Below are 12,515 nucleotides of genomic sequence, written 5' to 3' on the forward strand. Positions count from 1 at the left end.
TGCGGGATACAAATAACAACATAGCTGGTCTCATGCTATCACAAACTTTATAAGTCCCACTTCTGATTATGAGCTCGACAACTTCAAGTGATCGACTCCCATTGTTTTCATACGCAACTTTTAACTACCACATTCCTATTCACAATCATTTTAGTAGCACTTGAAGGCAGCATCAGTGAAAACAGACAGAGACAATGGCCGTTTCTCAATATGCGTTCTTGTCTGTACTTGTGTTCTTGTGCACTTGTGAAACGTCATCAGTAGTTGCCCAAGTACTGTTCCAATTCAAAGTTCACATCTAGCCAATTACAGTTCAAATCCCCGGATGTGTCCTTGCTCCGCCTTTTTTATCAAGGATGCATCTGGAGGTGACTTGTGCAAACTTGAGGCAGTGAGGTATCCCAGAAAGCATTTCGCACCAATCAGCGAGCGTTAATGGCCGCAAAATTTCAAAATATTACTTTTATTGTGTCATGAAAAGCCATTCTAAGAGTATTTCAGGTGAGAATGTAGTGGTTTAAAACTCAAATATGCGGTTTATTTATAAAGAAAGCACCTATTTGAACATTTGTTTTGCCGATTTCGGAGACGTGAGATCCAGGCGATCACCGGGCGCTCAGTGCTCATGTATCACCTCGGCTAGTCCTTCTGACATCTGCCGCTAGCTCTGATGTCTCTGTAGTGGTTAAACATGAGGTAAAATTCGTTCTGGGTTAATCTCGGTCTCATGAATCTATTATTTCTTCCTGGTCATATCGTTTTGGTTGAGCACAAAGTTATTTTTCATAAATGATTTATTTATTTATCGTAATACAGCGCTTACTTTGTTAACGTGACTGATTTGTTTGCTTTTATCTTTATTTCCTATTAGTCTCTTCCACTTTACTTTTATAATGGCTATTATTGTTCATTAAAACTGACATTTAACAAAAAAGTTAGAGTTGTGCTTTTCATATTTCATTTTATTATACATGCAGTGAATCAGAGTATATGTGCACATACTACCTAAACCACATATTAATGTTTTGTATTTTTAAAATGAAAACGAAAAGAGGGTTGTGTTTTATATTTTGAAGAAAATGAAAAGGCAGTGGTGTTTGATATCATTTAGTTTTATTGTAAATTTGTGGCTAACGTTATTCATATTTTAAATGAAACAGAAAAGAGGCAACGCTGTTTGATATAATATTTAGTTTCACTGTAATGTACGTTCCCTGAACTACATTTTTGCGGCTATTAATATGTTTACATGAAAACAAAAAGATGCAGTGGTGTTTGATATATTTCGTCGTATTGTAATAACTTAGGCAAGCTGACTGACGTTATCAAGTACGCTGCTGTTCCATTTGCAGAATTACCAGACTTGTGTCCTTTGCGAAGTCCGAGCTACCGAGGACGCAAGTCCAAACTTTGCGTACTTGGTATTGAGAAACGGCCCATGATAGCTTTAGCAATTAGCCTTACAAAGTGCCAAGAAGCTCTTTCAGAAGGTCAATTTGGAAAACAAACACGTGATACTTACTTTGTCTGCAGCTGATGTTCGCGCACAAAGCGTTGGTATTGATTCCTAAACATTTAGGGGACGTTACCGTTTTTTTCCGGGATATTTCTGAAAGTGAAATGTAACCACAGTGTCCTCGGCTCAGATGGGAGGAGATTATGGTGGCTCGTATGTTCATTAGTGCATCCCAAAACACAACGCTTGTAATGCCTCTTTGGCGCTGACATTGAATATATATATAGTAATGGCGGACCGCAGCTTCTCACTCAGGGCTGTGTTTATGCTAATAGGACAGAAAGCATCACAAATGGGTGGGACTTTTTCCCCTCGGTGACGTGAACAGAGGGAGAATCTGAAACAGCTCATTTGGAGAGACTGTTCATGATTTATTGGTTTTATAAAAACATGAGTTGGTGGATTTTTACTATTATAGGCTGATTGTTTTCACACACTGCGGCCGCACAACTGTGTTCAAACACCTTATAAAAGTGATTTTTGCATAATAGATCCCCTTTAAGAAAGACTTAAGTATGAATTTTATTGTAGTGTATTTAAATATATTTGTAGTACATTTACAATAATTAGCTTTAAATGTAATATCAAAATAACACACTACAGTTAAAACAAAATAAGTGTACTTATTTAAAGCACAACAAAAGATGTAACAATGTAGTTTAAAGTAAAACTTTAATTCAACATTACAACGTGTACTTTTTAAGTGGTCTTACTGTAAGTGGCCTTTTATTTTATTAACATTATATTATCTAAGTACAGAATTTAAAAAATATGCATATACTTTTTAAGATTTGAAATACACTACAAGTGCAAAGTTAATACAATTAGGCACACTTTTTCATAAGGGACATGATGGTTGAGCCAATTTTAAGAGAATAATTAAAAAAAAGAATTTTAGAATTGTGAAGTTTTCCTGTTTTATAAGTGATTTGTTTTATTGTGATTTTCTTTTTTTTTTTTTGTTCAGTTGGAAGATGTTTCAAAATGACTTAACTACAATACAAAGCTGGTGCCCATTTTGTGTTTTTATGATTGCTCGTTTCAGGATTGTCAATTAAGTTCACCTGTATGTCATTTGTCAATGTTTCATATTCAGTCCTGCACTCCACGCTGGCAGACGTGCATTGGGAACACAGATGACACTCTTGGTTTTGCATTGGGTGCTCTTTTCGTCAAAGCCACATTCGACAAACAGAGCAAAGAAATAGTGAGTCACGTAAAACCATATGTCACGTTTAGACTAAAAACTACAGTATATGTATTTGAAAACACCAAAGTACTGTTTTCTGAATGTTGAACAGCAAGTTTCTGCCCTCATGTTTAATTCAAACTCTCATTGGTGGTGTGATTTTGCCACCATGTGGCAGCAGAGTAAATTACACAGTTCTTAACCCCATCTTTCTGTCATAACGCAGGCGGAGGGGATGATCAATGAAATCCGCACAGCTTTCAAAGACGCGCTGGATGATTTGAACTGGATGGATGAACAGACCCGACAAGCTGCCAAGGACAAGGTGAGCGAGAGTGAGACAGCAGCATGACTGGATAACTGAAACGTGCGGATTTGCCTGGGATTCAAGACTGCAAAAACAGCTTAACTGTAAACACTTTGCATTGCTTGCCAAACAATCAGGATAAAGTGTCTTTTCTGGCTCTAGGCGGATGCCATCTATGACATGATCGGATTTCCAGACTTCATTCTGGACTCCAAAGAGCTTGATGATGTGTATGACGGGGTGAGTCAACAAATGTCTTTTGTTTCAATTTCTAGCTTCACAAATCTTTTTTCAAGTTTTAAATGATTTTCAGCGTGACTGAAAGAAGCTTAAATGGTTTAAATATTTAAAATAATATCAATTCTGCTGTAGTAATTAATTTAATTAAATTTAATTTAACAGTACCATTCAAAGGTTTAGAGCCAGTACATTTTTTTTTTCTTCCTGATAGAAATAATACAAAAATAATTCATTGATCAAAACCAACAGTAAAGACTTTTACATTGTTGCAAAAATATCTTTCAAATAAATGCTGGGTTTTTTTTTTTTTTTTTTTTCAGGGTATCTTAAAAAAACTATCAGTATCGCAGTTTCCACAAATATTTTGATAATAAGAAATGTTTCTTGAGCAGCAATTGATTGAAGGATCGTGTGACACTAAATACTGGAAGTAATGATGCTGAAAATTCAGCTTTGATCACAGCAATAAATTACATTTTAAAATAAAATCACAATTGTAATAATATTTCACAATTTTACAGCTTTTACTGTAGTCAATAAACGATAAAATACATGCCACCTGGGTGAGTAGAAGACTCAAACAAACAAATTAATAAAAAATAATAAATAATCATACCAAGATGTTTATTATATTATATTATAAACTGATTAAGTAAATACTTTGTAAATTTTCATTAATATTACAAATATACCAGCTAACAGACAACGTGATGTGTTTTTGTTGTAGTATGAGGTTACAGAAGACAACTTCTTCCAGAATATGGTCAACTTCTATAACTTCTCAGCACGAGTGATGGCAGACCAGCTGCGCAAGCCGCCCAACAGAGACCAGTGAGTGTAAGAGTGTGTGTTTCGAGAGAAGCATGTGAGACGTACTGTAAGCTGACGGCTGGTTTCTGACTGCTGTAGATGGAGCATGACTCCACCCACGGTGAACGCATACTACATGCCCACCAAGAACGGCATCGTCTTCCCCGCCGGCATCTTACAGGCCCCCTTCTACGCCCAGGATCACCCCAAGTGAGCAGACGTGCCTGCATGTCACTAACAGACCTGTTTTTCTTCCTGAGGTTGTTAACTCTGATGATGTGTGTGTCTCACAGAGCTTTAAACTTTGGTGGCATTGGAGTGGTGATGGGACATGAGTTAACTCATGCCTTTGATGACCAAGGTTAGTACACCTTCATTCATGTTTGTCTTCCACTGATGCCCAATCATATTGTTAGTCAAGATTTCTTCCAACAAAAAGGAAGAAATCTTGTAAATGTATCTTCCACCCTCTTTCTGACCCTTAGAATGAAACTTTCCACCTTTAATAATACGCTAACGTAATACATTTGGAAATTATATACTGCAGTAGTCGAGACTGAAGATAATGTTTTCTGACACTTAGCTGCATATTAATTGCTATTCATTTCAAATATATTAAAATATAAACATATATTAAGTTATTACTTATATGATATATTTTTAAACTAGTGCTGTCAAACGATTAATCACATCCAAAATAAAAGTTTTTGTTTGCATAATATATGTGTGTGCTGTGTATATTTATTATGTATATATAAGTACACACACGTACAGTATATATTTTGAAAATATTTACATGTATATATTGATATTCATATCATTTATATTATAAATAAATACATTTAATATATAAAAATAAAATATTTTTCTGAAATATATGCATGCATGTGTGTGTATTTATTTATATATATATATATATATTTGTGACGAGTCGGCTGCCTCCCCCCTGTCCATCATCACCACCCCGTCCCGTATTCGCCGCCCTTCACCAGGCTCCCGACGGGAGTGGGTGTGTGAGAGAGGAGGGGCGCTGAACACGCAGGGCTGGCGGCGTGTGATGAGGCGCACCTGACGTGAATGGAGCCTCATCACCGCCGCCGTTTAAACGCCGAGCGCGCCTCTCCTCGGGAGACCGGTCTCTTCCCGTGCATGCACGCTGGTGTCCTCGTGGGTCCAGGAAGGGAGCGTAGAGGGAACTACCTGCCGCCGTCAGAGACGCGAGCGGCCGGACCCGCAGTCCGGCCGACACTGCACCCGCGATACGGCCGTCGGGCAAGGACGCCGGGCCGTGGAATCCCGTCGAGCACCCGGGGATGAAGGAGTTGGAACGAAGCCGCCATAGAAGCCGCCGTCACCCGCGCCCCGGGACCTCCAGACGGGAGCGCGTGCGGCCGCCGGACTCCGCCCCTTACCTGGACCCTTCCCTCCTGAACACTGCCCTCCTTCACGAGCCCCGCAGCACAACGAGGACACCAGATCCCTGTTTATTTTGGACACTTTTCCCCCTTTGGACACTTTATTTTAAATATTGTTTAATAAAAACCTCTCCGAGGCTTGACGCCACGCCCACTGTGTCTGTCGTTGGCTCCTCCCGCCACAGTGGTGGAGAATGCGGGCAGGCGGAGCCTAGACAGCGCAGTTGGGCAACATCTGATGACGTCATCCCCTCTCGCTCGCAAAAAGCCGTGGAACCCGCACGGGGACAGAGGAACGACGGGGACAGCCTCCCAGCCACCGAAGGGGTAAGTGACGTTCTTTCTATTGGTCATTTACCCTGTGGCTGGTTGAGGCTGACAACTAATACCCGGTTTCTCTGTCCCGGTTCCGGCGCGGTGCGAGAGGGAGAGTTGCCCGGAGAGGAATCCCTGCCCCGCCCACTCCGACCGTTGGAGCCTGGTTGAGGAAGGTAGCACTCCCGCGTGGGCGGCGACCCTCGGACGGGGATGTCGCTTGGGGGGGGGAATGTGACGAGTCGGCTGCCTCCCCCCTGTCCATCATCACCACCCCGTCCCGTATTCGCCGCCCTTCACCAGGCTCCCGACGGGAGTGGGTGTGTGAGAGAGGAGGGGCGCTGAACACGCAGGGCTGGCGGCGTGTGATGAGGCGCACCTGACGTGAATGGAGCCTCATCACCGCCGCCGTTTAAACGCCGAGCGCGCCTCTCCTCGGGAGACCGGTCTCTTCCCGTGCATGCACGCTGGTGTCCTCGTGGGTCCAGGAAGGGAGCGTAGAGGGAACTACCTGCCGCCGTCAGAGACGCGAGCGGCCGGACCCGCAGTCCGGCCGACACTGCACCCGCGATACGGCCGTCGGGCAAGGACGCCGGGCCGTGGAATCCCGTCGAGCACCCGGGGATGAAGGAGTTGGACGAAGCCGCCATAGAAGCCGCCGTCACCCGCGCCCCGGGACCTCCAGACGGGAGCGCGTGCGGCCGCCGGACTCCGCCCCTTACCTGGACCCTTCCCTCCTGAACACTGCCCTCCTTCACGAGCCCCGCAGCACAACGAGGACACCAGATCCCTGTTTATTTTGGACACTTTTCCCCCTTTGGACACTTTATTTTAAATATTGTTTAATAAAAACCTCTCCGAGGCTTGACGCCACGCCCACTGTGTCTGTCGTTGGCTCCTCCCGCCACTATATATATATATATATATATATATATATATATATATATATATATATATATATATATACAGCACACAAAATATATTATGCAAACAAAAACTTTTATTTTGCATGCGATTAATCGTAACACAGCACATAATTTAAACATTACACATTTGTGATGATGACATTGCAATTTAGTGCATTTAAAATATATGAATTTTAAATGTAATATTGAATAACACGCTACAGTTTTAAAACATAAAAATAAGTGTACTTTAAAGCACAAAAAAGACACAATTTACAATTTTCTGTAAAATAAAAATTCTGATTCAAAGTGCACTTGTTAGTGTTTAGAAACAACAGTCATGAAATGTCTCTCTTTAAGTTCATTTAGGTGCCCTTAGCATTCATCAATATGAATCCTTTAATATTTGCAGTACACTCCGTATAATTAAGTGCACTTCTTCACAGCTTCTTCGTCTGCATTATCTTGCATCAGAACAAATCCATGCCTGTTTGCAGACATCTTACCTTTCAAAAATGACCCATTTTTGTTGCTTCATTTCAGTGAAGGTCTATTTGAGTTCTGAAAGTTGGTAGACAGAGGAAAATTCGATATTTCGCTTTAATTCTGTTCCTCAGGCAGAGAGTATGACAAAGAAGGAAACCTTCGGCCGTGGTGGCAGAACTCCTCGGTGGACGCGTTTAAGAACCGCACCGAGTGTATGATCGATCAGTACACGCAGTACACCATCAACGGAGAGCACATCAACGGCAAACAGACGCTGGGAGAAAACATCGCAGACAACGGCGGCCTGAAAGCTGCCTATCACGTAGGTTTTGTGGTTTTAGCTTTTGTATAGTTTAGAAAAACCAAATGTACGTATACAACAGGCTAAATCTGAGGAAATAAAGCAGACATTAAGCCCCAGTCGTGTCCTAATCTGGACTGTTTGCCAGCCTTATAAACTCTTTCTCATATGCCCAGGATTTTTAGAGGCTTGAATGGGCACTCAAGTTATTTATTCATAATGATTTAATAACAAACCTGAGAGTGGATGGCCTTTTAAAGCCATTAGAGAAGGAAGTTACATTTGATAAAATCATGGTTCATTCATGTTCTGTGGTCATAGATATAAATCATCGTACATTTATTTCTTTTCAAGCTAAAGCAAGCGTTGCAGTTATATTTCGTAAAGATAATACAGACTGATTGCTCTGTTTGTTTTGCAGTCGTATCGCTCATGGGTGAAGAAGAACGGTGAAGAGAAGAGACTCCCAGCTGTCAATCTGACAAACGACCAGCTCTTCTTCGTAGGTTTTGCACAGGTATGAAAAGACACACATAACAAAGAAATAGGTTTGCTATAAAAGTAAGAAGTATGATGTGATACACCCAATGTGTAACTGCAAAAGACATGCTGTGAGACCAAATACTAACCGTAGTTTACATGTCAGACCGCACGTATATGATGTGGTGACAAAACAAGTAATGCAATTGCTAAATAAAATAACATTTGAATGATTTTTAAACATAAAAGAACACTTTCTACAACAAGGTTCTATACATGCTTTAGGTATTATGTACATTTTTTTTAAATTGTTGTGCATGTTAATAGATTTCAATTATAATAGAAAATCTAAATTATAAAATGTATATATGCATATAGTGCTTTTCAATTTTTTTTTAATAATTTAGATTTTTTTACATTTTTGAATGATGTCTCTTACAGTATGTGCACCAAATTAAAAAAACATTTTTAAAACAGAAAATCATATTAGAATGATTTTTAAAGGATCATGTGACACTGAAGACTGAAAGCTGTAAATATAAAACAGCTTAACAAATTTCAATACTATTTCACAATATTGATGTTTTAATCATTCTTAATCTTGGTAAATGTTAACATACAATAATTATAGAATGTATTAGAAGTTATTTGTATAATGTATAAATGATTGTATGTTAACATATTAATGTTAATATATTAAGATATGTAGAAATTAATGTTGATTATTAATTACTATTAAATAATAATTATTTAGGTTAAACTTTATTGCAAAAATAAATAGTTTAATGCTCAAATATATAAAAATGGTGTATAAAATTAATTAAATTAAGAAATAAAAATGTAATTATTATGAAATATAATTTAATTGTATTATTGTAATGTATACCAATATACTAGAATTTTATTTATGATTAAATTAATATAAATTAATATTAACTAATATATGAGGTAAGCCGTATACAACCTTATTGTAATGTGTCACCAATATTTTAACAGATGATTTTTAAAAAGCAAATAAGGCACTTGGTATAAGGTAATATGAATATGTGACCCTCTCTGTCAAATCCAGACTAAAGTCTCAATCTAATTATGAGATAACGAGCATCAAAATTTAATTTCAACCATTAATTTCACTATGATTTCAATCTTTGACATAGCCGTACTCCGGCTATATTATAAAGATATAAAGATATCAAGGTTATGTTTTCACAGAATCATCTTTACCTTAAGAAGGATGATTTTATGTACACAAAACACAGATTTTAGCTGGATTTTCAGAGTCAGGATCACATATACTTTAGCTATATTTACATTAAAGCACGCCCTATAAAACAACACGATGCAGAGCTCTGATTGTAAAAGCATGGTCATGGTAAAAGCGTGTTCCTCTGGCTCTCCTCCATAGGTGTGGTGTTCAGTCCGAACGCCAGAAAGCGCTCACGAGGGCCTGATGACGGACCCTCACAGCCCACCCAAATACCGCGTAATCGGCACTCTGTCCAACTCGCCCGACTTCGCAGAGCACTTCCAGTGTCCGCCGGGCTCGCCCATGAACTCAGGCCACCGCTGCGAGGTGTGGTGAACCCTCGCCCGCCAGACACCAGCGCGCTTGCACAGACCAAAACCACTCAACGGACAGCTCTGGCTCTTTGTCAAGCGCTGTTTTTTATTTATGTGCTCCGAGTTATTTGAGGAGTTGGGCTGAAAGCAGGAGGATGAAGCGAGCGCCTGCCAACGTTGATGTTTGACCCATATCAAATTCCCCTCCTCCACCGCCATATCAGACTCGCTTTATTTATTTGTTCGCTGAACTTGGGGGGCGTTTAAGGGGGCCCGTCCCACGCTTACATGTGTGTCTTTGTGTGCTTCATACCCTGATTCACAACAAGCCCGATTCCTCATCTTCTGATCTGGAAGATGCGAGCACTGCGATGCCGCTGGGAACGCCTCACAGGAAATGTTTGGCTCCATCTGCGATGACTTCACAGGAAGTTTCACGTTCTCGCGGTGACCTCACAGGAAGTGCTGAAGTGCATCTGTGACCCCCCCACTGGAAGGAAGCGCTTTCAAGGATGAAAGCCCATTTCCCAATTGTGATTTCATAGAAGCGCTATTAAACGACACGGAGAGAGAGCCGCTGTTTGTTCGTCTGATCCTGTGTGTCATGTTTTGATCTTGACAAAGTTGAAATGAAATGTTCATTTTAAACTGCTTTTTTTTTTGCCAAAGAACAATTTTACTAAATATTACAATATATCCAAAAGGAAACCTGTTATTTTAAACTGTAACAATATTTACAATAGTGTTTTTTGATCCAATAAATGCAGCCTTTGTGAGCTCAAGAGAGTTTTCAAAAACATTTAAAAATCGAACTGATTTTAGTCTGGGAAATATTTGATAAATCCTAATAATGGGCTTGATTTTCTAAATTTGAACTGAAATATGACACAATCTTGGTGTTTCTTGAGATTCCCCCAAAAGCGTTCTGTTATTGTCTTCTAAACTTCCCAGCATGCCCGGTGTGTTTCAGGGGGTTGCATCAGACGTCATTGTATTTGAATTGTTTTTAATCGCTCGTTTCAGGTTGGATTGCTTCCGTATGCGATTCCATCTCCAGCTTTTTCAGTTGCTGTAAAATGACCGTGCAAGTACATTTTAATCTGAATGTTTGTGCTGTTGGAGTGTGTGATAGACCAGTTTTTCTTCTGAAGCTGGCTTCTGCTTCCCTACAGCAGGCCAGTTTTGTCGTTTGATGTATTTTGAATGCTGCTGACTTCACCTTTTGTTGGATTTTGTTTATTTGAAACCAGAGTTGAATTGCACCATTGTAAAAGCTCAAGCTGTACATGTTTGGCATCTTATTCCCACAGCTGGCATATAAACATCCACATTTCAACTCTGTTTTCTGCATAGCTAGGGGCTGAGAGCGCTAATTAGCTAAGATTGAGGTTAACTGCTAAATCTTATGTCCCAAAAATTCACAGATTCTAGCTGTTAACAATCACTGTACATATTGTGACGTGCACATTTGGTAAAGGTTTTCAAGGAATAGTTAACCAAAAAATGAATATTTTATGTGCTTCACTATGCTGTAGTTGAATGGAAAAGAGCAGCATGAACATTTCTTGAAATATCTTAATTTTTTTTTTTCTTTCAAGAAATTCATACCGGTTTTTATGACAACTTATTTCTCCCACGGAATAAAAAGGTTGATGTTTTTAATCTGACAAATCTCTTTTTTTCTAACAGCAATTTTATATATATATATATTTATATATCACAATTGTGACTTTTCTTTTCAGAATTTAGAATAACTATATATTGGGAGATAAAGTCGCAATTACCTTGTTTATATGCCTATTCTGTGGCAGAAATAATCTTCCATAGATTTGGACTGACATGAGGTAAATGATGGCCAAATTTTTATTTTTGGGTGAATTATTGCTTTAACCGCTTAGTCTTTCTTCATGTTGTCCATCAACACAAGTTTTACTCCGTATCAAGTTTGTTTTAATGATTTGTTTGCTTGAACGATGTACATCCTGGCTTCCGCTTTGTATATTTATCAAATACCATGAATATTTCCATTGATGGGCTCCATGAGGACTGTGGGGCAGATGCCAGTCTGAAGTTTTGCCATGGAGAGGCATTTGGGTTTGGCCTTAATTATTAACTGTACATATATACACTTAAACATATTTCAAGTTCAAAGAACAAACATACACTTGAAATGTTTCGAAGCCTTTAAATAGCCAGTAAATACCATTTAAGTGTGTTGTATATCTGCTTTATTTGCGACTTGAGTCACAAATAGCAAATTGCCAATTCAGAATTCCCTTTTGAGACCTGAAAGAGGCTTTTGACTGATTATATAAATGTCTGCTGGATGAAAGCCATTTATTGCGCTTTGTCTTGAGTGGAATGGAGGTATCTATCATATTCTGACATCAGTGTTTCAGAGAAGTGAAATGGTAGATGTGAATTGATCAGAATGTCATTAAATGTGCCACATTCCGTTCAGAATTATGGGACGGTACAAGGTGATACTGTCCGCCTTCTCACCGTTAAATACTGAAACCCCCCATCTGTATGAAGATGTTGCCTTATTTAATTTATAGAGTGTACGTTCACCTTTTACTCGACTGTAGTTTGTCGTCATCTCTCTTTTGTACTGCTGGCATTGATGTTTGAGAGGTTACACTGTCTTAAGGGTTGTGATTTTCTTTCTCTTTCTTTTTTTTGGAGACGACATTCCCTGAAACATTAGTTGACGGGAAAATGCTCTGTAGTGCAACATTCCACCTAGAGAACTGTCAATGAACATGAAATAAAGGATCTATATTGTACAAAGGGCAGTTTCAATTGGTTTATTTTCAAAATATTCACTTTGTTACCGCTGAAATATATTTAGTGTAACTGAAGGAAAAAGTGCATAATAACTGTCACTGGGCGGTACCATTTCATAAGGTACTAATACAGTAAGTACTTTTACAGTACTATTACGCACCTAAGGTACTAATATGTACCATATAGGGATAAATAATGTACAGA

General features: G+C 39.2%; 1 protein-coding gene across 3 annotated transcripts in view; it reads left to right on the plus strand.

Moving 5' to 3' along the window:
- Nucleotides 1–12,309, plus strand: part of LOC306854095 (endothelin-converting enzyme 2-like) — a 62,490-nt gene extending 50,181 nt beyond the window's left edge. For 2 of the 3 annotated variants that reach the window (XM_079391911.1, XM_079391912.1), the window contains exons 11-19: nt 2,613–2,723; nt 2,932–3,030; nt 3,175–3,252; nt 3,980–4,083; nt 4,162–4,272; nt 4,356–4,423; nt 7,315–7,505; nt 7,906–8,001; nt 9,370–9,692. In XM_079391911.1, the coding sequence (XP_079248037.1) occupies nt 2,613–2,723; nt 2,932–3,030; nt 3,175–3,252; nt 3,980–4,083; nt 4,162–4,272; nt 4,356–4,423; nt 7,315–7,505; nt 7,906–8,001; nt 9,370–9,546 (1,035 nt within the window). In that variant the 3' untranslated portion in view covers nt 9,547–9,692. Of the gene's footprint in view, nt 1–2,612; nt 2,724–2,931; nt 3,031–3,174; nt 3,253–3,979; nt 4,084–4,161; nt 4,273–4,355; nt 4,424–7,314; nt 7,506–7,905; nt 8,002–9,369; nt 10,792–10,912 lie in introns of those variants that run through there. The other variant, XM_079391910.1, reaches the window with a different exon arrangement.
- Nucleotides 12,310–12,515: the final 206 nt, after the last annotated feature.

The sequence above is a fragment of the Barbus barbus genome (assembly GCF_936440315.1).
Source record: "Barbus barbus genome assembly, chromosome: 34".
Lineage (NCBI taxonomy): Eukaryota > Metazoa > Chordata > Actinopteri > Cypriniformes > Cyprinidae > Barbus > Barbus barbus.